The sequence below is a fragment of the Colius striatus genome, chromosome 10 (assembly GCF_028858725.1).
Source record: "Colius striatus isolate bColStr4 chromosome 10, bColStr4.1.hap1, whole genome shotgun sequence".
Taxonomy (NCBI): Eukaryota; Metazoa; Chordata; class Aves; order Coliiformes; family Coliidae; genus Colius; species Colius striatus.
This window is the reverse complement of record NC_084768.1, coordinates 26,048,816-26,076,378: the sequence shown is the minus strand read 5'-3', so window position 1 is coordinate 26,076,378 and position 27,563 is coordinate 26,048,816. Positions and strand designations below refer to the sequence as shown.

Sequence of the window (27,563 nt, the reverse complement as noted above, 5' to 3'; positions counted from 1 at the left end):
AGCACAGGCTAGCTAGATGGCCTTCTGCATCAAGCAATGGACTGGAATTCAGGAGACCTGGGATTGGTACCTGGCTCTAGCACTGTTTTATAACACTTACCAGGAAATCACTTTGCATCTCTGTGCCTTGACTTCCATCATTGCAGTAAAGTACTTTTGCCTATCTTACAAAAAGGATGCGAAGATAACAAACTTCTTGAGATTTCTAAGACAGTTAAACAGTGGTGACTAGATGACAAAAGTTCTTGGCCCACACCACAGGTAACAACTGGCCAGGGCCTATTCAAATGTGCTTTTTGTCCTGACTGCAACAGTCCTGCATCTACATTATTATTCTTGCAGCACTTCCTCCACTCTGAGGACATTTCCATGGAATTGCACAGAGGAATGTTCAGTTTAGAAGTCTTCAAGATAAGTTTGCATACAGAGGGAAAGGAGATGCCACAGCTTTAAGCAATGAAAGCAAGCCATGCTGTGGACAACAGGAATGAAGGAGCATTATCAAGAGTCACTCTCAGCTGTTACATACCGTTATACTCTTTTCGAATGAATCTCTCCAAACTTGCCAGAATTTGTTCTCTGTTTTGTTGCTCAGATAAAGGTGGGGATAACTCATCTAAGTAAAAAGAAGTTAATACACAGTCAGATGTGACATTCAGCTACCTCATACATCTTCTTCAGCTAATTAAAAGTACTGGATACCTTGTTTTTGTTACATTTACTTTCCTTGAATATCTGTTTTCCTTTTTTATGATACTGTTAGGGATTCTATTTCAGAGGTCTAATTTTTCTGCAATTATTCAAACACAGAGCATCTTGGTGGGTGCCTGGCATCCAGCCAAGGTTAACCCCTGACAGGACCCAAAAGAGGCTTTTTCCCAACAGAAGTCATAGAATCTGATAAACACAAACACTACCTTTGCCCAGAGCCAAATGTCTGGGAACACTAGTAACTTCTTACAAACCAAATGAAAAATCCCAGTAGTATTAGTTTTTCAAATATCTTATTTTTAGTTTTTCAAATATCTTATAAGAATTTGATGTCACAACCATGGATTATACAAAAATAAAAATACTGATCAATTTCAAGCCTAGTGTATCTGGAACAACACTGAATTTACTGGAATAACCCTACAGTTTTTATTTTTTCCAGGTTAGAAACCTGGAGTTTACAGTGGAGTGCAAACACTTTCCAACTTACCAAAACATCTTTTACATACTATATCAAGTATTTCCCGAAATCTGTCTGTCATTGGCGGTAGTGGTTTTAGATCAATTTTCTTGAAATCCTCTGGGCAGTCATTTTTGGAATGTCCATCCCGTTTGCAGATGCTGCATACTATAGTTGGTGGCTTTTAAAGAGAAAACCAAAAAAGGCATAAATCCAATCGTTCAGCAGACCCAACATTTCCATTGAAGTCACACAACTAAGAGCATTTAACACATGAACAGCAACAGAGTATGAAGAACAGAATACCTCTCAACAAGCTGCATTTAGCTCTAACAGTGCATAAGAGCACGTACAAGTTCTACATGAAAGGAGGAGAGGAAGGAGCTGGGGGGACCACAAAACAACCAAAAACCAAAACCCAAGATTTATGTATTTTTTTTTTGGAAATCAGAAAGCTTGGCATAAGACAGGGGCAACAGACCATCTAGTACAAATGGATAGAGGTTTGGTGTTTTCCAGTCCTGAATGACAAGTACTATAAAAAGGTAAGAGCTACCATTCATAACAGTCACAGGGAGAGTACTATCATCCATCCAACCTTAGTTTTAGTGATTTAAAAGTAACAGCCCACTGATATATGACCAGTATGACTTTAATAAACAAATTACCTTTCCTGAAGTCAAAATAAACTTATCAAACACATAATGCATTTCTTCTGTAGACAGTCTGCCTTCATCTTTGAGATCATGAGCTTCCACCATTGCTTTGCAGTTGGGAGAGGTAGCTGGTGTGCCAGTGCACTTAGTCTTCTGAGAAGGCTCTGTTACCGAACTCTGTCTACTTTCAGCATCAGAAAAGTTTGTGTCATAGGGCTGATGTTCACTGCAGTTACAGTGGTGGCTTAGCTCACTTTCAGTTGTACAAACTGAAATTTCTAAATCATCCCTCTCTTTAGGTGATTTTTGCTTTAATTCACAGCATTCGTTAGACGTAAGGGATAAAGCTTCTTCTTTGTCTTCATCGTAAGTAGAGTCCAATGTTGAAAGTAGCAAAGAGTCTATGTTCTTGGAAGTACATCTTTTGGCTACAGCTTCTACCACTTCATTACATTCAAGTTCACTCTCTGGTACGTTACATCCACTTTCTGCATTTTGTTTATCTACTACTTTTTCTTCTTGTGGAAGGCAACAGTTGGCTACAGGCTCTTCAGATCTTGTGGATTTCTTATTAGTAATTTTCCCTTTTTCTTTTTTCTTAGTATCTGTCTTGGATTTAATCCCATCTTTCCTTTGTGGGCATGCAAAATATTTATATGCCGTCCTAAACCGCTCCAGGATGTACTCAAATACCATCTGGCTATTTAGACTTCGTGCAACATTTCTCTTTAGTGCAAAAGGATCTAGGAAGAAAAATAACAATTTCATTAGCAATCTTTAATTTCTCCATTTCACTAAAGGAGCAGAAATACCTAAGTTCTAATACAGTAGTTAAAAAGAAATTCTTATCATATAATCCAGACTCGTATTTGGATGTACTTAGAGAACACAGGGCCCACAGGTTTTCTGGACTTCTTCCATACAAAACACAACACCCACGTGGCCATGAATGGTTGGCTAACATAAACATAAAGTAGTATTATTTCAAAAGAAAACCACAGCTATACTGCACCATTATGTTATGGCCAATTTCTAAACTAGAAACCAAAATAAACATAAAAAGGTAAAATAAATGTTGGTCTGTCTGAACTTTTTCACTGAGGAAGGATTTGCATTTCCCTTAAGAAATTAATTTCTCTGAAAGTAACATTAAGGTTGTAAGGGTTATATAAAACAATCTCACCAGGTTTCATTCTTAGTCCTCCCTAGTGATTTCTAGATCAAGTATTGCACATTTACTATAAGTTTGCCTGGAAAGGTAGTATCAAACTGAGATTCTGTTACTTCACAATTTCAATTACAAATGTAACATGGGAAAAAGAAAAAGCAAAAATGAACGACAAAATAACATAAACAAAATCAACACAAGAAGACCAACAATAGCAGGTATCAGAAAGAGAATGCATCTGTTTTTTTAAATCATTTCCTGTTTCTTTCTCTATAATTTGCCCTTTCATCTTCCAGGTTTTAGTTTCCCACATGCTGAATAAACACTACTCCAGCTTTTAAAATCTATCTAAAAGTGATTGAAGAAAAGATTTGGGGGAGGAAATTAAAGCCACAGGAGTGATCTAAAGACCCACTACTCAACATGTGCCTCAATAATTCATTGCTTGGTTTTCTCCTTTTTATTTTGTTCTTCTTCCTTACTGACTCAATATGCCTTTAGTAACTCATTTGCTTTCTTAATGATTCTCTTTGACCTATTTCTCCTAATCCTTTCCATCACCTCATGTGTGTTACAGAAAAGCTATTTTGTGAACACCTCTAGAAACTATCCCAAATTCATTATTTATGCTTCCATAAAAGCACCTTAGATGGTTTTGTAAACTTGCTCAAATACTCAATTTCTATATCCTTAAGGGCAATTGGAATGCCATGCATTGCTCTGTGACTTTCCCTATTAAGTACTGTTCAAATATTTTTCTGAATCGAGGAAGTGAAATAAAGATGTCTTCCAGTTACAAACAAATAATATACAAAATAATTTTCTTTCTCTCCCCAACCTATATAACTCAGGGTATGTATTATCACCAAATTCAAATGGTCTCACTCCCTGAAAAAAAGCATTTCCCTCAGCAGGCTATTGAGGGCCTAAAGTACAGCCTTCAGTTATGATTCCATTTCACAGTATGGAAATACTACCAACAGTAAAGAGACAAGGAACAGTGCTGGGGGGGATATAACTTCGATGGGTTTACTCCACTGCAATCTGATCAGAACTAACCTCTGCTCAGACTGCATTAGTCATGGAAAGGAAACTGATCACTGGTAACACTCAAAATATATTGTGGTTTTTGGGAATGCAGCTAGACATACTGAAAAGATCAAATTTCAGATCAGATCCATAAGACTAGAATTACTAAAAAAAGAAATAAATAATAGCTTATAGAAAGAATTAAAAAGAGGTAAGAACAGAAAGGTGAGAAACAGAGAGACAAATGTACACTTTGTATTGTAAGGACTAGACTTGCAAACAGTAGTACTAACCAGAAAATTTCTCCTTAAACAGACTAAATATCTGACAAAGTATTGGGAAAAAAAATTACTTTCTCCTCCAATTACTGAATTAATTTATTGTCCAGATTTCTTGTGACAAACTTGCAAGTATTAGGTAAATAAAGATAATAATACAGGATGACTACCAAACTAGAACAGAGTATTCTCCTACCTTCAATGGCTATTCGCCTTTTAGGCCAGTTTTTATTCTCCCTGGTTAAGAGCTCTTGTACCCGTATGCTGATGACATATTCCTCCAAAGCAAATTCCAGTGTGTAAAACTTCAACAGTTCTAACCAGAGTTGCCCCAGGGAAACTTGGTGAGGGGTTTTGAATGCTAAGAGAGACTGAAACACACAGACAAGAAAGCTTAACCACAGTAAGAAATGAAAAGCCCCCTTTTTTTTTGCCCCCCTGGTTCCATTCAATATTAAAGATAAAAAATAGGGACAAGGGAATATGGTTTTCAATGAAATAAAGCCATGACTTACATTGCCATGTTTCTCCTTTGCATTACTTTGGCTGTCCACTTCTGAGCTTGTTACCTTCTTTCCACCACTTTTTTGTTGTTCAACTTTAGTCTTACTTTCAGCTCCAGACGAGTTTTTTGCTGCACCATTTGTTGGTGGTTTGTACTCCCATCGTACAAACTCCTCATCTTCTATACCTTTCAGCTGGTGGTCATCTGGCCTCTTTGAATCAAAGCCCTCAATCTAACAACAATTAAAGTAGCTCTGTAAAAAGACTGTATGTAATACATACAACCAGAAGTTTTCACCAAAGATAACGCTGACAATTGTGATTATTTATCCCTCTCAAGAATAACTGATGTCAGAGAAATAAACTCAGAGAATTAAAGAATTTCATTTAAAAACTTCTTAGGCAATAAATTCTGTACATTTTATGACCTTGCAGAAGAAAGAAATATTGTCAACAATTTAACAATAAGGTAACGGTATCACTTACCCAATTGCCCAAATAGGATGGTAAAATACTTGGTTTTCTTTGTTGAAGAAAAAATATCACCATTAAGGCAAAGGAATATGAAGGAATCCCACCTTCAGCCTGACAGTCGATGTGACAGAGCTGTAAGAGAACAAATCATTACTTTTCTGACCTAACATCAGCATTTAAGATCTATTATAAAAGGACAATTATTAAAGAAATGTGATATACATACTAAGAAAATCCTTTATCTCAGAAACTGCAGTCATTCTGCCACACCACATACAGACAAAATGCAAACTGCAGCAATTTGCAGAGTGCCTGAAGTTATACTATCCTATGATATGCTGTTCTCTTCAGTTTCATCACATTTTGTGACTATGGGTCATATTTATGTTTTGAGCTGGGATTTCAGTCAACTATCTGGTATTTGTTACTGTGTGTTCCCATGTGTGGAAATGGAGATTCTACACATCTGGCTGTCATCTGATGCTGATCATTTCTGTGGGAACTCAAAAGAGATGTAGTATACATATTAGACTTCGAACAGTTCTTTGTTGTTTCTGTCGTTGCTTCTTATATGTTGGAACATACCTTGTTAAATCAAGCAACAAGTTCTTTTCTATAAGCATTTCTGTGGTATATTATACACCACATTGTATTCAGTACTTGAAAAAAGGAAATAAAAATATTTACTTCTCTTCAATATTTATAAACTTACTCTAGCCCAGTAGCGGAATGCCAAAACCAAGGGAATAAGGACAGGCTCCAGTCTCCCAAGTGCAGCCAGCAGGTCAGTCGTAAGGCAAGCCACGTCATTTCTAGCACTTACTTTACATGTCAAACCACTGTAATTACAAGTATAAAACACAAGAAGAGTTACTGCCCCATGTATACAGATGATGCTTGGGGTGGGGCATCACATCCACCGTAACATAATAAGATAATCGTCTACAGGAGACTGAGGGGGGATCTTTTTAATATTTACAAGTATATAAATGGTGGGTGTCAGGAGGTTGGGGCATCACTTTTTTCTATTGTATCTAGCAACAGGACAAGGGGCTGACGCTGGGATGAAGCTGGAAGACAAGAAGTTCCATTTAAACATAAGAAAAAACTATTTTACTGTGAGGGTAATGGAGTACTGGCACAAGCTACCCAGGGAGGGTGTGGAGGCTCCTTCCTTGGAGGTCTTCAAGACCTGCCTGGACATGTTCCTGTGTGACCTGATCTAGGTGACCCTGCTTCTGCAGGGGGGTTGGACTAGATGATCTCTAAAGGTCCCTTCCAACCCCTACCACTCTATGATTCTAACAAAACCATGCATCAAGGTCTCTCCAGGTAAGAATCTGAAGTTTTTAAGCAAAAGCTACAGAATATAATCACTTTTTCTTTACTATCAGCTTATCAGTTGGATTTGGAACTTACAGAAGTTCATTACAGCTAAAAATATAAAACAGCATGATGAATTTGGTCTAAGTTCTGCCATTACTTAATTGTGCAATCTTACAAAACTGAAACTCCCATGTATCTCCTCTACATACCAAAGAAATAAATGAGAAAAAAGCTCCATGCCTACTGCATATTAAGAGTTGTTAAGTCCACAACATAGCTTTCCTTAACACTTTCGTTTTCTTATTCTCATGAGGCACTTGCATAATCTACAAACACAGGAAAATACATGTCTAACTCCATTGCATTTACTTCCCCAGAGTCGCAATCACAAACTTCTAGTCAACTAATGCAATGTGGCCATCATACAGCAATGATGTTTTATTTTGTCTGTTGCTACTTGTTAGGGATTTACTGACACTATCACATGATGTGTCCTTTCTGGCAATATCCATCTTGTTATAGGTTTTTAAAGCTTTGGATTAAACTGATATCAACTGAAATATCAACTGAAAACTATTCCACTTTTCCCGTATTTGTCTAAAAGTATAACTGGTATTTTCAGACTCCTAAAACCAATCAGCTGTATGAAGCATATGTGTATGAGCAACTCCCCTTTAACATGAACGTTACCTAGTGTTATAGTAATACCTCATCAGGAGCACAGGCAAGCAGCTGCTATGAGCAAGCATTAGTAGCAATTGGTATTTTATTAAAATCTTTGTTAATGACATGTACATGTACCTTTTAACATCTTTGCAAAAGACAACTGGAACTTTGGCATGGAAATCTGACTCCACATCTGAGTAGACAGCTAAGCAAGGAGAAAAAAAAACCCATTACATACAGTTTTCCCAATTGTGCCTTTAAAACTGTAACATTTATACCACACTTTCATAGGACATCTCAAACGAGGCACTGTGTTGCTAATCAGTAATCAGTGTTTTCTGGTTACTTTTGATGCTCACAACCAGTATCACATAGCTAGCAGTAAAAAATTAAAAACAGAAAAATCCATCTGTTCTAAAACTTTCTTGCTTTTGTAACATTTCAAAGATACAAGGTTGGTTCTCTGACAAACCATTGAGACAGTTTGAGAAATTCTGGCAATCTGGACTACCTGTGCAGCTGTTCTACTGAAGGTTCTCATCTCACACAAGTGCTGGTACTCATAAAGATCACACTCATAAAAACAACTCTGATACTTTGGTTGAAAAGTAACCCATTTTTGTTAACAGCAGTTAGAATGTGAATGAAATAGAACTGAGATGCAACTAAAACTCACCACTATTCTTCAAGATTTCAAGCACCTGTATTAGAACATCTGGTTGACTCATCTAAAATGACAAAATTAGAGGAGGTCACATTATTCAGACTAATCCTATTTTATTTTACACTCTGTTTAAGATGACTTCGGTTGCAAAACAAGTAACACTATGGTCCTTCACAGAAGTGAAATCATATGTCAGTACTAATGGAAAAATTAACTCTATCTCTCCACACCATGAAAACAGATATTAGTAAACATATTAGCTAGCTTTCTTTTAGCCTACAGCTTTTTTCAGTTAATACTTTTGCTCTAGTTCTGTATTAATAGACTCCACAAAGTTAAAACACTTGCCATATATTTAACAATTTCAATGTCAACATATGCCACTAGAAGCGCACAACAATGTCAGTACTTTTCCCAAGGGTTTTTAAAGATTACAATGCTTTAATGTTTTCTTTTCTCCCCAGAAATAACTTAAGTGGTTTTCAAAGATAAACTGTAAATAGTTTTTCAAAAGACTAAAAATCAGTACCATCTTTGAGTCTTTTGTGTAAAAGTGACATGGTACCCTCCACACGCGATTGTTTGAAACAGGGCTTAGTTTTGCTTTCTAACTGCAGTAGCAATTGAAAATGTCATGTGTAAGTCTGAGCCCAAAGCAGGTACCTTGAATTCCATGGTAACAGACAACAGTCAAAAAAAATGAGCAAGTTCAGCAGCTGTTCTAACCAGAATGTGCAGCTAATATCACATATTGAACAGGAACCATCAGCGTCAATGTTTAAAGGTAAGTTATACTGCTCTACACGAATTTCATACCACAGTAAACTGGGATGTGACATATACTTGCAATGGCAAAAACATAAACGGAAAATTGTCACTTTTAGCCCACATTTAACGGGGGTGGAGAGGGAGAAGACTTACAGGACTTTACTGTCTGAATCACGAGTTCATAAAAGTGTATTTACCCAGAGACAACCATTTTCACATTCTTTCAATACTTCCTCAAAAACATTTGAAAAGAGGCTAAGTATGAGATTGTCACGAAGACTAGAACTAAAATTACCTAATGTGCAACAAAAATTTTATCCACTTGATTCATAGCACCAAATCAAAAACTGTATGTTTTGTTCTAACATTACATGTCTCAATAGAAGATGAAAGCAATGGAGGAGAAACAAATGTGAGTGGCCCTGACTTAAAAAACAGTTAATACAAGACAATATCTACACACCTTAGGGGGGAACTTTATGTCAATGTTCACATCGCTGGTCTTAAAAGCAAATCTAGTTAAACAGGAGCCATACATCCTCAGTGAACAGTCTGGAAGAAAGAGAAATATAGTTATTTAATATTCTCAATATTAAATTGTTTCTTGTTCTTAATCCCTCCCACATCCAACACCCTGCTCAAGCAAGGTCACCTAGAGCAGGTTACTCAGAACTGTGTCCAATTGGATTTAGAAAATTTCCAAGAATGGAGTACACAACCTCTCTAGGCAACCTGTGGCAGTGTTCAATCAGTCTCATAGTAAAGACTATTTTGCTTGTATTTTTTCTTAGTACTTTTGTGTTCTGACCAAACTCTCTCAAACAGAATCACAATGTCATAATTAAAAGAGAAAAGATATCTTATATATATACAGATTCAAACAAACCTTTCTGTGTCTTTCACTACTTAGAAACCAGCCCTCTCAAAATGTATGGTCAGTAACAACAAAATAATAATAATTATTATTATCATCACCATGAAATTATTTCCAACGTCTTTTCAGAGCAGTAAGAATATTTCCATCGTTCTAATGCAAGGACAAGAGAAAATAATGCACACAAACATGGAATGTTCTGACATGACTTAAATTTTTCCTAATCTACAACTTAGGAAAACACATTCATTAAAACATAGAGGGCTTTGAAAAGTGGAATAATAAATTGCCATTTACTACTACAGATTTCCCCTTCACTCCTACTACACCTCCACATCAGCTCCTCAGTCCAAACAAGTCAGCCAGCTGAGTAACATGAACATAGTAATTGTCATGAGTATTTATGGAAAAGTAACAATTTCCTTTGCTTTGTCTTATGCTAATATACAACCAGTGGAAAATTTGAGAGTATGTCAGAATGGAAGCTTGCACCAGGAGTCACATAAACAATATGACACAGCAAACAGACTAACAAGCCTCCATCCCACAAGCTCCTGATCTATTCAGCACTTTATGTTTAAGTATATTTAATATAACTCCTAAAACTAAACAGACAAAATCTACTACCATATTTTTATTAAGCAAAGGGGAAAAAAGTATTTCTAAAATAAAAGGGCAGTAGAGATCATCAACCCAGTTTCAATATAGATGAAATACAAAGTTTGAAAACTTATTTTGTGTCAAAGAGATTAAGTCATTGTTAACTTAATGTGAGCATTTACTGTAGCTCCAAAAATCAGCTCTCAAACTCACAACGTATTCACTACAGAAGATGATGGGAAATCAATGCAAAGAAGCAAATGTCCAAGATTATCTTATTTGTATTATTTTATCTTCCAACAGTAGCACAAATTGGATTTCAATGTTTAACATGTCCTATTGAAGTAACATACTGCAGTTCTGAAGGAGGAAGTGGGGAAGATTATAATTCAATTTATCCAGACAATTTTTACTAACTCCATTAATGTACTGAACTTTAGTGACCCACTGAAAGAAAAAAAAAAAAAGGGGCTAAGCATTTAACCTACTCAGATTTTTTTTTTAATGATTCTTATTTTTCATCAACATGAAGCATTCAAACAGAAAAAAGCAGATTAGGTATGGCATTTAAATGTGGCTAAGTAAATGTAGTATCTCAATCTATTTAAGAAATATTCAAGAGACTTTGGCAAGCTGTAGTTGATATCAATGTCCACTCCCTCCCCTCATTTTTAGGACCCATTAACCATATATATACATGCATGAGAAGAATACCTGTTAAACAGTAACTCTTCCCAGTTTTAATTACTTGTTTTAATGAGTAGTTACTGATTAGTACCTGTAGTTCTCCCAAAACTATGATTCTTTTTTTAATTGCTTCTTTCAACTTTTACCTGCTCTGAGAGAAGTTACAAACAACTGAAAAAACCTGTAGGAAAAATAAGACATTTGGACTCCTTTTCATTTTCCCTCCTGCTATACTTACATTAGTTTAATTAAGTGCCAAGTATTTGGGAAAAAAAAATAATCTCTACCATAAAAGCCACAGATATTCAGTAATGCTAGGTAATTCAGTAATGCTAGGTAAGGTACAGAGGAAAAGCTTTCTAAGGGCTAGAGTCCCAGAGAGATCCTCAGTTCCTGAGGCTTTAACCAAGACCAAGAAGGAATTATTTCATGATGCCCTGGAGATTTCTAGCCTTCATCAGAAATAACCACTTTCAAGAGGACAAATAGCTTTAACAAACACATATCAGAAACAGAAATGAGTACAATCATATTTTCCTCTTTTTGTAGGTCTGTTAACTCTTTCTAAATCAACTGCCAGTCTGTATTAAACTGTATACCTTAATATCATAGAATATCATTTAACCCCAAGTCCATTAATTCACAATTAAAGGAAGTATCAAAATCTGTGTAAAAATACTAAAAAGTATAATTTTCACTAAAGAAAGTAAAAGAAAATAGAGAATACTCTGAATACCTGGTAAGGGCTGTTGAATTATTTTCTCCATCTCGTTTACAATTTCTTGACGAATTCTGAAGTCATCATCTGATATGCCCTGTTCATTTGCTGCCTCAATGAGTGTAAAACTCAGAGCAGCCAACTGTGATGAAGACGGGGGTGGGAGGGCACGCAGTTCATTTTCCTCTTGTTTTTCCTGAATAATTGTTGGATGATACAAGTAAAAACTGGTATTTTAAGAGAAAAGCATTCTCTCACACTATTGCATGATATTAGAATGTACTGTTTGCTGTTTCTGTTCTTCTATTTACACGGTGTCCTGACCAAACGCTTTCAAAGGTAGGAATTCTGCCCAGTCTAACTGGCAAATGTGATAGTGTGGCTCATACAAATGACAGTAGATGTAATAGTGTTTAAAAGAGAGTACGTTGTTTCACAGCTGGCAACTGGGGAGGAAATCTGCTGTGTTACATTCCTGAAGTATGCTTTCTGACAGTTCTGAAACAGAATTCATCCAAGGAAATGAAAAGCTGTAATTGTTCCTATATAACAAAAGTAACTGAGCTGAGAAAGTTTTTCTGGAGTCACACAGATTTTTTCAGTGCAGATTAGACTTGAAGGAAAGACAGCAGAGGCAGAAAAAGTATTCCTAGCTCCAAAAAATTTTGACAAGTTGAGTCCCATTGCTGCCTAAACAGCTGGTGCCAGAAAGCACTATTTTTAGTGCATCAAATTATAATCAATTTAATTCAACAGCAAGAAATGTGTCAGATGCATCAAGTCATGTGGGAGTAAGTACAACAATTGCTTGTTTCACAGATTCATCAACTAAATGAAATATATGGCTGACAACAGAAATAAATAATAACTAGAAAAGTATTACACATAAAGAAAACACAGTCCAGTGTGGAAATGTTCAGTTAGTTCTAGGCTGCCACTCTCTTTTGCTCTTATTTGAACAAATTTAGCATAAGAAAGAATATGTGCATTTTTCAAGGGCTGTGTTGGTTGAGTGGGCTTTTTTAAGGTCACTGCTTTAGGGTGTTTCTTCAATGAAGAAGCCACAGCTGCTGCTAAGCTTATTTGACAGTCACGTATCTCCTAGTTAGAGCTGAAAACAGGTGTATTTTTATCAAGTAACATTTAGACAATTATATACCTCTTACCACTGTACTGTGGCACACGACATTAAGCTATGTGAAGTGTTAAAACCAGAAATCACTCCCTCTCCCCTAACACTTCCATTCAGTGGTAAAGAAACCTCATTCCTCAATTCTTCTCTCCATGCCTAGATGAAAAGCATGGTACAAAAGTTTTTCCATATCAAACTTAGGGCTGCTTTGCTGCTGTTTTAATTTTTTTCCCACGATGCAATCTAGCAGACAGCAAAAGAACTAGAATCCTTCACAAATAAATGTTACTTTTTGAGGTATAATGTCTGGCATTCAGAACTTTCCTGGTGATATGATAGAATTAAGACCATTAATTACGAACAGAAGTATGGTAAAAAATACAGGGAGGTCTTGCTGCCAACAATTTTCTTTTTGGAAGAAACAGCAAAACTAAGTATGTTTCTCACCTAAGTTACCTTGCATTCTGTTACTAAAAGTATGATGAACTGTCCACTACTCAAGAGACACTTATCAGAAGCAATGACCAAAACCACTCTTTCCTCTCGACCTGGACAACATCAAGCCCTTCCTCTCAACCAGAAAATGAGCAACAGACATTTGTGAATCTCTGCTCTGCACACAAATTTTCACCTAAATGAAGATGACCAAAGAAAATACAGCATATAACAAAGAAAATCTCTTAAAAAAACCCAAATAAAACAAAAACAGAAGGAAAAAAAAGTCAAAATTTTATCTGTCAACTTACCGTTATATTTTTCTTATGACGTTTTTCTTTAATATGCTTGTGAGCTCCCTGGATATTTTCAATGTGAACTAAGCAGAGCTTGCATAGATACTGACAGTTGGTGTATTCTGGGGAGCGCTGAGGAAAAATAGTCATAGATTAAAAGAAAATGTTTCTGCCAATAATGTCCAAAAGACTCAATTCTTTGAATAATAAGTCCTATTTAACAATTATGTAACACTTGTAATGTCAAGGTGCTTTGCAAATATCAAGCAATCTTCCAAAAACACAGGAGAAATGGATTTTTACCATAAGACACGTGGGGAAAGCAAAGAGAAGCGAGATGACTTGAATATTGCACTTCTCGGTAACATTTTGTGAGGCAAGATTAAGACTGAAGAATTCATGCCTCTTAAGGCTGACCTAAAGGCCAGTAAGCCATTCCCTTGTCAGCTCAAGCTTTTAATAACTATGGATTTATTAAATCTCAGGATCCATCCTCCTTTCTCTGATGAGAAAATGAGAAGTATTCATCATATTACCTTCTACACATGTTATGACAGATGGTGGTGTTTAGCTGGCATATTCACAGCGTACTGTGCAAGTGCTGCATTTTTTGTTATATTAAAAAGGGTGTGGCTGGCCAACAAGGAGGAAGATAGCCAGTTTCTGTCTTAGTTAATGACTATACTCTGACGGGATTCACTGACAAGGGTAAGATTATTCCATTTTGATGGATAATTTGGGATGCTCAGAATTGGACAAACATGCAGAACAAGCATCTTTTTGTACAGACAGGCTAGGAGAGATGAAGTACACAAATGGAGAACTGCCACCTGAGAGACCCCCAAGAGTCTGCAAGAAGTAGCCAAGTCTCAGGAGACGATGGGGAGAAAAATCACTACTTTCCCTAGAGTCCAAGAGTGGATACTCTGCAGCTTATTCTACCAGGAAACCACTGAGAAGTACTAGACTACACGGCAGAAAGGACCAGCTTTGCAAAGAGGAGAGGTTGTTCACAAATACAGCACTTCAATCTGTCTCATCCTGCAGTTGTATTTTCTTGCTCTAATAAAACATAGCTAAAGACTGAAAACCTTTTGATACACTCATTGCAAAGATAAAAGGGACCCAACAAAAAGCCTCAGTTTTCCTCCAGACCTGTTAGCATTTTCCAATAACTATTATCAATTGTAACTGGAGAGAAAAATGACCAGTGACAAGTACAAGGGCATAATCACTGCCCTGGTCCTGCTGGCCACAAGCCAGGATGCCATTGGCCTTCATGTAATGCCTTTTATTCTTTAAAGCCTTTTACTGTAAAGCCTTTTAAATTCATCTACTTATGCTTAACGACAGTGAAAGGGGCAAGAATTCAAAAGAACAAGACAAAAAAAGCTAGACTACTACTTGAGTAAAACAGATACATCCACACAAGCCCATCCTCAAGAAACTGGTGCTTGGATACTCAGGGAGATAATCCATCTCAAATACAGCTGTATTTTAAAGAACTCAGAGAGAATGGGAATGTGTCAGATCACTAGGAAAGAGAAACTTAACTATCTTTTAAAGGCTAAAGGAGATAAGCCAAGGAATTAGCGAGCAGTCAGAATTAGCACTGAGAAAAATATTATTAAAAATTATTAATAAGCACATAGAAAAAATAGCAGGTCATAGGTGACAAACTGATCTGCTATAAACAAATTGCACTGAACATTTTTTCTGGGTTGCGTTTTTAAAGATAAAAATTACAGAGCTTGAAGAAGCAGCAGCAGATGTTCCATCTTGAATTTTACAAAGTTTTTGTCACTTGTCATAGTATCAGTCTCAAAAGTAGACCATAAATACTACCTAAATAAAGAACAGTAAGGTGGGAGAAAATTGCTCAGAAAAAAAGTCCACAGAGCACACACACCTAGACACATCACCATCACTCTAAAAACATGTGCCAAGTATTTTTCAACAGGGGTCCTCCTCGGGTCAGAAACACTCCTATTTTTGTCGAAGATTTCGGAAATGCAATAGAGGGTGTGCTGACTACAAATGTAAAAGATGCCAAGTTGGGAGAGAGATTGACAGAAGATGTAAAATGACAAAAATTCCATGATCACAACAAATTAGAGAAATGGAATAAATAAGCAGTAATTAAATAATATCAAAGGGAAGTATCATTCCTTCTTAGATTTTATCAAGTGCAAACAGCACAAGGCTGGAACATCTGATTGAGCACTTCTTAAGAGAAGGATATGGGGGTATCATTGCTGGTCAAACTACAAGCCAACATCCTAGTGCTGCTAAAAAAAGCAGAGATCTTGAATACAAATGCTGTATTTCAGACAGATGAAGTCAGCTTTCCCGTTTTATATGAAAGACTTCAGCTGAAATTGCATGTCCAATTTTGGATACGTTACATGGATGCCTACAGAAAAGTACCAAGAATGAACCAGTAATTAAAAAACCCCTAAGAACAAAGAGTGAGTCTGAAGAAGGTAAGGCTGCAGGAATGCTAATGATCTTCAAATGTGTAAAAAGTTGCAGAAAAAGAAAGTAATAAACTTGTGTTTATTTTCCTATGACAATACGAGGGACAAAAATGCTGCAAGAGACACATTAGACAACAAGGAAAACTTCTGGGTTGCTATCTTGACCTCAAAATTTGTTTTGCTGAAGGATAATACTGAGAACAGTTTAGATTGACATTTTAAGAAGTAATTTTCAATGAAGGTGACTCATATTGGTGGAAGAATGGTACACTGAATACAGCTCAAGGTTCCTTTCGATTATATATTTTGAGTTTACAGATAACAGAATTTCTAGAAAATCCTGGGTAACAGAACTGCAAACCTTAGGTCTTCAGAAGTAAAAAAATACTGTGTTACAAAGGTAACACGTGCCACAAAAGAAACACTAAATTTTCAAACCATTTCATTTGCAACAATGGACGACTAGTCAACTACTAGGGATAATATCTTAGATTACTACAGTGATTCATTACAAAGAAGAAAGAAACAAAGGCAACAGTAGATATACCACCCAAGCAAAATACAGTGATGACAATGAGAGAAGAAACTAATTTTCTTCTTTATCTGACAAATGATTCAACCTACTTTTTCAAGTCGGGAGATATAATCTCTTTCCAGACGTTCTTCAGCTTGTTTCAATCCTAGTTGTTGTTCAGCTGTCATATTAGATTCATCAATAACAGTGGTGTTTTCTAAATAATCAGCTTCCAAAGTATGTTCTCTAGTTGGTTCAGAATTCTTTATTTTACCTAGAGAAATAAATGGTTATTTTTTTCAGAGTAACTCAAGGAGAGGAAAAGTGAAAGCTAGAGTACACAGCAGTTAAGAGCATCTCACTAAGGAGTAATATGCAAATTAGAGCTACGTTCTAGTTTTTTGCCTGAAGGATGGCTAAGATCAATTTAGACATTACAATCTTTCCAGGATGCCAACCAATATTTTGGAGAGACTTCAGAAACCAGTGTGCTATGAGAAGTCCTATCAAAAGGAGGAAAAAAAAGGGTAGATTAATTTTGTGGTTCAGTAAGAACGTCACAGTCTATTAAATTCTTTAAGGCAAGAAAGGGTTTGGGGTTTTTTTGTTATGCAGAACAGAGCATGTAAGATCCTGATGCTCTACTGTAAAAGAAATAATAGGCTTAAATATTTTTACGCAATACAATTCGTTAAGGAAACAGCCATAGAACTTCCTTACAGACATTAACTCAAATGCTCTTACATAGCCAGTCATCAAGTGTTTCAACTTCTCAATTTAGAAGGATGGTGGAGTTGTCTCTGAACACACCATGACACCTTGCCACCCACGTCAGGCAACCACAGAGCTCTGGAACGCTGCTACTCACAAACATGCAGGTTGATTGAGAAAGGCCAGTTCCTCCAGATGCCTATGAATTGTTCATAGTCCACTAACCTGTATAAACATCTACATCTTAAACTATCCCAGTAGTTTTTACATTGGCAAAAACAAGGGTTATTTGTGGTTTAGGGTTTTTCCTTTTCTTTCTTCTTTCCTTTCAAATGGGGTACTAGCTAAGAATCAAAACTGAGCAAGTTTTCAAGTCCTGGTTTCTCAGTGACAGATAGTCCCTACAGAACATGATGGTGGTCTACAAAGAGCTGACTGATCACAGGATGCTGTCATTTCAACTTGGTTTTCCTGTTAAATTAGCTAAAAAAAAAAAAAAAAAGCACTTTAATATTTTCCTAGTACTTCCATACAAGTAACTGCTGTAGCTGTTGCAAGAGTGGGAAGTACTTCAAACAGAAGATCTGCACTGGCACGCCATCTGAAAACAGCCCTCTCATTAGAAATATTGCATTTTGAAAAAATGTGACAAATCCTGACCCAAGGAGTCAACCTGAAGTGAAACAAAGCCTGACCCACATATTTAATTCTGAAATTGAAAAATATGTATAAAATTGAACATTCATAAGGGTAATGGCTGGTGGATGGTACATGATCCAGACCTCCTCAAATTTAAAGTCAACTGACAAAACATATTTTAAACGTTTCAGTACAAAGAGAGCACAACAATCACAGAAAGAAAAGGTAAATATTTTTCTCCCCTACCTATAAAAGAACCGTAACTTTTCTTGTAGTTTTTCCTTCCCCCTGTGTCTGTCTGCAAAGCAGTAATAGCTGTCAATTCTGTAAGTGGAAATGATATTACGAAGTTTCCCCTTCCCAAGACAGTACATTCACAAAATTGCCTGAAACCCATACACACTATCTTGCAAAGATGTTTAGGTCACAGGCATGAGAAAAAAGGACAGCTATTACCATAATCTCTTATTCTCTAAGTAATATGCTTGTGCTAATAGTACGTTCTCTCTAAATGCAATCAGCAACTCACTCTATGTGAAAAAATATGCAAATTGAAACATTTCAAAGCCCATTTCAGATTCTTAACAATTTTACCAGAAGAAAATTGAATAAAGCAGTGCTGAATAATACTCACTGAAGTCATCAGGCTTATATTCCATTTTCCTTTGATCTGAAGCAGTCTTACAGGGATCACCAGTCTGATCAACACCAGTTTTCAAAGTAAGAACTCCCAGTGGATTTTCCAACATTAGTTTTCCTTTGTGTGGAGCTGTTAAGCTTTCCGTACTGACCCCATTCCCTGAAAGATGGGAGCCTGGAAAGTTTTCTCCAACTGGTTGAGCTTTTGTCTGTTTCAAGTTTTCCACTGTTGCTGATAAATTAGAAATTTTTTTTGCTTTTCCATGACTTCGATCCTGAACGTTTGACCCCATATCTTTAGTTCCAGGAATACAACTATTTACTTTGCATGATTTATTTTCTCCTTGTTTTTCAGGACAAACATCATTTTGTTTACTTTTTTTGCTGTTGTTCCCACTTGGAGAACTTCTCCCAACATCCTTCACAGATTTGTCATTTCTATTATGTTTATAATTTTGATTATTTGCAACTTTGACTGCTTTGCCTTCCTCACAGACAAGACGGACAGACTTCCTTGGGTCATGATTTCCATTCTTTGAGCTCTTGGCCTCTTCCATTATAGTGAAGACCTGCTTCTCCCGTCTCTTGAGACTACTTGAAGTGCAATTCTTCTGCAATTTGCAGTTGATTTTAAATCCACTGTACAGGCAAGGATCGTAGCTGATTGTCTACTGAAGAAATAATGACATTTTTAAACTGAGGGGAAAATATCAAAGGTTTACACAGACAATGCACTAAAATGAACTTCTCTAAAGAAAAGTGTAACTACAAATTACTTTAGGAAGCATGTTTGCCTCCACAGGCATAAGTGAATTTTCATAATACGTTCCATAATAAAGTAGAACTCATTAATATTTTTATCATCTTGACTTAAACTTAAAAGAGGAGGGCACATGAAGAAATGGAAAATGGCAGAACATGGTAAAAAAACTCCACCAAGCGATAAACCTGCCAACAGCTTGCTTTTGTCTTTCCTTCCTATTTTTGACTTTCTGACAAAAAAAAAAAAAACAAACCAAAAGACCAAGATGTCTGCAACTACACTGGGGAAAGAAAAAAAATTAACACATCTAAAAAATACCAGCCAATAAACATACTGCCCAAATTAGCCACTTGAGAAAACTCATTCAGTTTCCAGCAAGCAAGCGCCATTTTACTGATGTTTCAAAAAGGCATTTAGAGACATAACTCAAAGTATTAATAATAAACTTGACCTATAACCTGTATCCACAGAGAGTTAAGCGTATTTCTGACATATACAAATTAAGTGCTATCAATTAAATAGGATTTTGTTTAACAAAAAAAACCCCACAAATAGTAAATATTTTGTTTAGTGTAGATTAACTTTACTTATCTAAACCTCAGTCCTTTAAGTGGTATGTTGTCTGAGCTTTATGTTGGAGACAGCTCAAACATAGTTTTTCCAGTGGGAAGCTAAGCATGAGTAAGTGAGCTTGGTTGTAAGGAATTACTCTTACTAACACGGAAAATGAAGGGGAAATCTCTAACGAGAACATAGGGGAGTTTTTTTAATAACCTTAAGATAGGTGTACAAAAATATACAATTAATTATTAGGCATAGAAGAAAATACATTTTCAAAACTATAGCAAGATATGGAGTTTGGATTTTCTCTCCAGCTTCACATTTGTTAAGTAAAAACATGATCCATGGAAATTTCTGGCTTTTAGAGAGACTATCAATATAAGTAGCTTATCAATTAATGAAGAAAAGGAATAATACAAAAGTAAATGAATTGCAATTATTTTAATATCACAATGTACTTTTGTACTTAAATAACAAGAACCAGAGGAAGGATCAGATTAAAAAATCTGGTTAAAAAAAACCCCACATCTTTATGAATATTATAAAGGACGGGACTTTTTTTTCAGGCTATATAATGTAGTTGCCATCTCTCTCTTGCTTTAAAGAGACATAAATCAGAAAATACTTCAGGATACAAAGCACACTGTAAAAATAGGTCTCTTCAGCCTCTATTGACATAAATGAAAACATGTATTATCTTTAAAAAATGAAAATCAAACATAGAGAACCCACAAGAAATTCCGTGAAGTTAATGTTAGCATCACAGTCTTTTGTAAAATATAAAACTTGAAAAGAAAACATGTATGTATTCCTAAATTCTTTCCAACAGCTAAATGTTTTATCTCACAAATACATTTAGCTAATATTACAAGTATTTTCTATCAGACACTCCCTACAGCTGGATCTTAGTTCTCAACCAGAAGTCAAACACCAAAATTCAAAAAGATGAAACGGTATTTGCCTTTGGATTGTTGTCAGTCTTTCCCATAGCAATTCTTATTACCCCAGCAGCAAAAACTACTTCCCTCCTGTGCTAGCACTCCTCAAGCCTCTGTGTGGTAAGGAGAGCCCAGGATCCCCACAGGTTGGCTAAATTATTCTAATTTCTGACCACCAGTATAAAGCACTGCTCAATAGACTGGCAAGATGTTCTAGCTACAAACAGGATGTCACAACCTTTAAACTGTATTCTACTGTGAGAGTTTTTCTAATGTGAACAAAAGAGAAAGGATAATAGGATTTTTTCAAATTCTAAACTATTCTTCCTGTTTTAGTTGTCCCACCTGAAGAGGAGAAAAGAAGAATCCAAACCAACAAAAAATCTCACACACATCCGTTCCAGTTTCATTTCTGGTTCACTTCTGACACATCACCCTTCATCTTCAGACAGAGCACACCAAGGTCACACTTACACATTAACTATAAAGCAGAGTAGATCAGCATCCACTCCAAGAGGAGCAGTAACACCCTTTCCCCAACCCTGGCTACTTACTCCCACTCTGCAGGCTGCTCCCTCCCTTGTGCAGTTCTGCAATGAACAAAACCAGAAAACCAATCCAGCTTAACATAAAGCTGGCACAAGGGAGGAGGAGGAGGAGCAGGAGATGGTAATGACAAATAACTAGTAGGGTGGGGACAAATTCTCTTGGCATCACTTCCAGTTTAAAGCGACCATGAAACTCCGGCAGTGAAGGAAAAGTGGGGCTTAATTTTACTCTGCATTTTGCAAGTGTTAAATTGTTAGACTTGTATTTTGCAAGGAGGTTTAAAAAGAATCCATAAAACTTCTACTGTAGGCTCAAACAATTTGATCTTATCCATTCAGTAAAATACAGCTTCATATTCAAAGAGAATATATTAGCTTTAATCAAATGTACAAATGTGACAGTGAAAAAATAGCTAAGGAAACTTCTAATGAAAACTACCTTTATAACTCAGATAATAAACTGAGTACTGTGATAACCTTACATATTAAGAGTGTAATCAAATACAAGTAGTTAAGGTTAAAAAGCACAGATACTTCTTTCTTCCTGAGAGAGATGAATAAAAATGGGTCATGAGATTTCCTAAGACAAGAATATTTTGTACACAAAAAAATAATACATAGTTCCACAATGAAACTGAGAACCTGCAATGCAATAATGACATTGTAATTTGGTTTTTTTTCTTTTGCTCTTCAATACTGAAATGATTCAACAAACAAAAAAATAATCTGAACTGCTGTAATACACTCAATGCTAATCACGTTAGCCATCTCACAATGAACTGCAAATTAAAACAACCAATGAAATGTAACATGAAAAACGAGAGACCGCTACTAAAGCTGAGACAGTCTCAAAAAGACCCTTCCTCCTCTGATAGATACTGACCATCCACAACTGAGAGAAGGCAGAGAAGGAAATGGAAGGAGGGAAAGGAGTGCCTCCAAAAAGAATAACGTGTTTGGAAATAACACACTGGAGTGGAATGAATCAGTGCTGAGGTGGCATCTGTCTAGAAACCTGGATGGCATGTCTTCTTCACAAGCTCAGGCTCATACCAAAATGCCAGACCTGGAATCAAAGCAGCATTTTCTTCCAGGCAGGCTGACAACTAAAACAATGCTTTTCACCTGCATCTCCAAACTAAGGGTATGATTCACCTGTTTAAACCATTTCAGCATGTTTCACTTATTCAATATCCTAACGTTACTGGGGACTTGATTTCTCCTGCTTTCTGAATGTACAGTGCCAGTTACTACTCTGAAATCCAGCTCAACTCCTGGCGCTTTGTAGAAAAATAATCTGGCTGAAATACAAGAGCTCGAGGTCAGACAAGACACCATCTGACCTCAATTTCTAGAAAATTATGAGGCCTATACATACCTACAACAATAAAAATATAAATGTTTAAAATCAGATTCAATTTCACTACTGTAGAATTAATTTCAGGCTCATGAAACTAAGGAATGAGATTGTTTCACTTTCATTTCTGCCAGCTTCTTGTTTCCTCCTCTCAGACTAGCATCAGCAAATTCTGCACTTCTAAACAGGAAAAAACCAAAACACTTTAAAGAAGATGTTTCTAACCATTTGCCCTTGCACTCCTTCCTCTCAAGTTGTTTAACTGTTATTAACTCCTTCAAAAGCATACATTTTGGGTCAGATTTTGCTGTAACAGGGCCTCTACAAAGACGAAGGCCTATTTCAACTGTGAGCTCTCGCATTCCGAGTTGCTATTTTAGAAAGCATTTCTTTTTTAACTATTTCATCAACAGCAGAACTGAATATACCTTGTTTCCTATACATTCATTTTTTGCTCCTGTCCCACTCTTGATCACAGCTCATTGGGCAAGCAGAGGAGACACGCTGCAGCTGAAAGAACATTAGTTCTTAGCTCACCCTAAGAGGAACTGTAACTTCCTCCTGCTTTCTTCTCAGCAGAGACCTCTGCTCTATTGAGGCATTATTCTTCCAGAAGACAAAGAGAAACTCAATAATCTTTTGACATTATTTGAAATATGTTCTAAAATTTGGTCCCAACTGACTGAAATGTCCAAAAACAATGACAAGAGTGTAAAAGAGCAACTAAAGAGAAAGAGAACAGCCTCGTAAGTTTTGTTTCCCCAGGGAGTACTAGATTAAATATAAACAATGAAAGTGCTACAAACATAATTGTTATCACCCTGTTTCTATAAAGTACTCCCTCCTTTGAGATACAGAGACCTGTATTTTATCTGAGACCTGCTTTTATCTGTCCCATTATGACTGTCCCTTAAGCTCAAATCTCCCCAGCCAGGCTTCCAACAGTACATGGGGTGATTAACCTCATTTTCCCCCATAGCTGATTACCAGTATAGCCCAGCGGAACTTCCTCACAAAAATAAAAGGAAGTCCGGCAAAACAAAGGTTACAGCTACAGACAAGAACAAAAAGAAAGGTTATTTTCTGTGCTCTGCTCAGATTGCAGCACAGGTACTGTGATGGGGGGGGGTGTCTCTTTTCTGGACTGTTCACAGCCTTAGGCCCATTTTTGTATCTGAGAACTACAAATCATTCAAGCTTCTCATGTTTTATGCCAATAGTTTTGAAAAAGTCATCACGTATTTGTATTTGGTTTATGATGAAGTAGGTGTAACTTAGTATAAACTATTATCAATCCTTGATGTTTTTCCAGTCTACAACTATCAGTGATTACTGGCCGCTAAAGCACCTCAGGCTCCACCAGCAATAAACCACAGGTTATCTCAGTAACAAATACAAATGCTACACAATGTTCTAGATCATCCTTTTCCTATAAGCTATTGATTTTAGGCTAGTGAGTTTAATACAACCAAAATCTCTCTAGAAGGAAGCCGGTACAGTGCACAAAAAAATGAACATATAGAACAAGGATGCAACAAAATTAGCACTCCTGACTCAGTGAAGATACATAACCCAGGAGGAAGCTCTGATATATTTACAATGTGAAGGACAAGAATGTTTATGGAGTGTTCATTAGATAAACAAATATATACATATATGAAGACTATAACAGGGATATAGCTGAATTACACAAGTGCTGCTGAGTAACTGAAGTACCAAGAAAGGCTTTGCTTGATACAAAGTTCAGTAATATGTAGGTGCAAATATTCTACAATTAAATTCTTAAATGAGCAGAATATGCTGAACAGGAAACCTGTATAAGATGTGCTTGTCATAGGTTATTTTCTCTTTGCACTGACACCTTGACACCTGCTGACTTCTCTACAACGCAGTATGACTCATAGAGAAGGTAAGAAAGAAGCATGTCACCAAATGCCAAGAACTACCACTTTCTGAATGTACTACTACTGATGACTCCCATTCCAAGCTCCCCAATCATACCAGCTGCATAATTAAATGTTTCAATGGTTTGCTTCTCTTATGTCTGTATTTCACATACAGATTCCTAATGCTTTAGTATGTTTTGGGTCCGATCCTAGGTTTTACGGTAATAGTCCTTTACACATTACACAACCAACTGGCACTGCAGCCAGAAAAGGGGTACCACCTGCCTCAAATGTAGCTGCATGCTCTTAAGATATATATTGCAACCAGGTCAGAAAACTGATCCAAGGGAGCTCTAACTTTAAAAACAAAGACAACATTTGTACCAACACAGGAGAGGAGGCAGGAAAAACCTCACTACAGCACTGCATAGGTTTAAAGCATTTCAAAGCCTAAGTAGCTTCCAGAGGCCTGAATTGATCACAAAACTGGCTTAAATGGCAGCTGTGCAGGTACCCCATGGCATCCGGCAGTTTCTTTCCTCTGCTAGTTGAGGTGTAATAGAGAAGTCCCAGCTGTCTTTTGTGCAAGAGCAGAACACAGAAAGAACTTTCTGATCCCTCTGCACATATATCCCAATACAAATGTTCTGGGAAATGGCAATTTTATCTCAAAATTAATTTTATTAAAGTATTTTTACTTGAATAAGTAGAAAAAAATATTTTAGAAGCTCACTGCAAAACTGACGTTTGTAAGACACCTCTTGCTCCTAACACAGTGTCTTCTGACAGATACTGTAATTAAGTCATACTTCCATAGCTGGCTTAATTTTCTTGTCACAGAAATAATTATGTCATAACTATCTGGGGTCAGACCATCTAAAACGCACTTACTGAAACTGGGAGCACAAGTTAACCAAAACTAGAAACAATATGTATCCACAATTTTCAATGCAAATGTAATGACTCTTGAATTTAGGGCACAGTGCTCAGGAAGCCAAGGGATGTGAGGTGGCATGAATGTAAATCAAAAAATTATTAGATCTGTACTCAGATACATCTATCTTTTTAATGTGTTAATCCCTACCTTAGCCTAAGCCTGATTATATTGTTTCTGTGTCTTATAAGCCTGTTCTCCTTTCATATACCCAGAAACAACCTTAAAAGCAAGAAGGCCTCAGGTAATATGACATATTCAGCCAACTGGCAAATTGTAATGTATTGCAAAAGCACAAAAGTCATTCAGCTCTATTTGTATGCAAGAAAAGCCAACAAAATAGCACACACAGGCAAAGGGATGCCTGTGTGTCATTTCAGGCCCATCGTAACCTATAGAAAAGAGAACCTCTCACTTTGGCAAAAAGGGGCGGAAGGGAGCACAGCTCATGAGGGCGGCCCGGGACCGGGGGGCAATTTCCCCACGGGGCCTCACCAGCTGCAATGGGTATTTAATTCCCCTATCTGTGAGAACAACAAGCTGCATGTACCCTCCTCCAGCCTGGCAGACCCCGGTGGGCGCGCAGCCAGGCACCGCTCTCAGGACGGCCGCCCGCCTGGATATGGCAGTGGGGTCGGCCCTGGTTCCCCGCTGACCTTGGGGCCGTCGCCCCCCCACCCCAGTGCCCTCCGGTCGGATGTGTGAGGCAGCCCCGGCACCGCCAGCCCGTCCGGGTGTAGGGTCGGAGGCCGCGATGAGCCGCCGAGGCGGGGCGCGGGCAGGAGGGCCGGGGCAGGGCGGAGCCGGGGCGCCGCGGGCTGAAGCGGGGGGGCGCCGGCGCGGACAGGCCCCCCCCCGAACCCGCCTTCCCCCGCCCCGCTCGGGGGGGAGAGAGCAGAGCGCGCCGAACCACCCCCACCCCTCGGGGGAGGCCCGCAGGGCTGGGCATAGCCCCCCCGACCCCCGGAGCCCGGTACCTGGCTGCGGCGCTAGGGGTGCCGGGGCTGCGCCCCCGCCATGCCCGGCTCCAGCTGCTGGAGGCCCCGACGCCAGCGGCTCAGTCCGGCCCGGCCGCCATGTCAGCCGCGCCGCGCGATGCATTGTGGGGCTAGGGCGGGCGGGAGAGGCTGGAGGGCGGGCGGCGCTGCCGGGCGGGCGGACAAACGGACCCGCGGGTTGTGCCTGGCCCGGCCCGGCCCGGGCCGCCGGCGACACCTCCCCTGCCCCCGCCTCAGAACCCCCTCCCTAGCCTGAGGAGACGGCCTGCTACCTGCCCCGGCGTTCAGGGCCTCCCTCCCCTACAGCCACAGCAGCAAACAGGGTTGCGGGAATAAGCTGAGAAGGTTTTTTCTTTAATCCCCCCAACAGCCTACATTTTTTAATATTCTTTACCCATTTCTCGTCCACGCGTGCTAGGCCCCAGCCCGCCTGGCGGGTCTGCCTCACGCCGCAGCCTGAACCCTCTGTGTGTGTGTGTCCTTCCCCAGGGCTCCTCCACAGCCCATCGGTGAAGGGCGGGTGTGCTCCACACAAAGCAGCCTGTGGTAAACAAGGACGCCGAATGGGGGGGGCATGGCTCCTGGCTCCCTGAACCTGGCTATGAAGTTGGCCCCGGCGGCAGCTGGGGACAGCATCTTGGCCAGCAGCGTCTGCTGGCAGTTTTGCCGGTCTCAAGGGAGAAAAGCCGGCCTGCCTGGCTCTTGGCAGTGCTGGAGAGTGACCTAAAGAAATTGGCAAATATTTGTGTAAGGCAAATCTCTCTGTGATTCAGTACAGCACTACCCCTTCTTGGCAATGAAATGTCACATTGTTGGCACTTCCCAGCCCAAGGAGGCCTTTCCAGAAAATTGAAGGGCATAAAAGATTCACGTTGAACTACTAAAGGGGTTCAAAGGAAAGTATTAAAAATCATAGGAATAGTAGTGCTGCAAAAACACTACCCCAGAAATTCTATGTAGGTAACGTTGCAAAATCTGTAATACTGGATTCTATAATACTGGCAAGATGTCCTGGATGCATTATGAAGTCAGTGCAATCCTTAGAGCTAATCTGCTGGATTTTTTTGTGGTTTACTTGAAGCTCATATGTTATAAAATGAGGATCTGATATCTCAGGGTATTGCTAATGAGGTATAGTGGAGAGCTTACACC

At 38.1% G+C, this 27,563-nt stretch overlaps 1 protein-coding gene across 4 annotated transcripts in view; it reads right to left on the bottom strand.

Moving 5' to 3' along the window:
• The window catches only part of TUT4 (terminal uridylyl transferase 4), a 46,794-nt gene extending 20,293 nt beyond the window's left edge, over window positions 1-26,501 (bottom strand). For 3 of the 4 annotated variants that reach the window (XR_009819394.1, XM_062004258.1, XM_062004261.1), the window contains exons 1-15: window positions 26,391-26,501; window positions 18,422-19,097; window positions 16,548-16,711; window positions 13,462-13,578; window positions 11,602-11,779; window positions 9,168-9,256; window positions 7,949-8,000; window positions 7,408-7,477; window positions 5,993-6,119; window positions 5,293-5,412; window positions 4,818-5,039; window positions 4,499-4,673; window positions 1,840-2,570; window positions 1,202-1,352; window positions 530-616 (exon numbers count right to left, since the gene is read on the bottom strand). Coding sequence is in view for 3 of the 4 variants with exons in the window: in XM_062004258.1 (XP_061860242.1) it covers window positions 530-616; window positions 1,202-1,352; window positions 1,840-2,570; window positions 4,499-4,673; window positions 4,818-5,039; window positions 5,293-5,412; window positions 5,993-6,119; window positions 7,408-7,477; window positions 7,949-8,000; window positions 9,168-9,256; window positions 11,602-11,779; window positions 13,462-13,578; window positions 16,548-16,711; window positions 18,422-18,983 (2,845 nt within the window). In the remaining variant the exon portion in view is untranslated. The remainder of the gene's footprint in view (window positions 1-529; window positions 617-1,201; window positions 1,353-1,839; window positions 2,571-4,498; window positions 4,674-4,817; window positions 5,040-5,292; window positions 5,413-5,992; window positions 6,120-7,407; window positions 7,478-7,948; window positions 8,001-9,167; window positions 9,257-11,601; window positions 11,780-13,461; window positions 13,579-16,547; window positions 16,712-18,421; window positions 19,098-26,390) is intronic. The other variant, XM_062004260.1, reaches the window with a different exon arrangement.
• Between the last annotated feature and the right edge of the window lie 1,062 nt (window positions 26,502-27,563).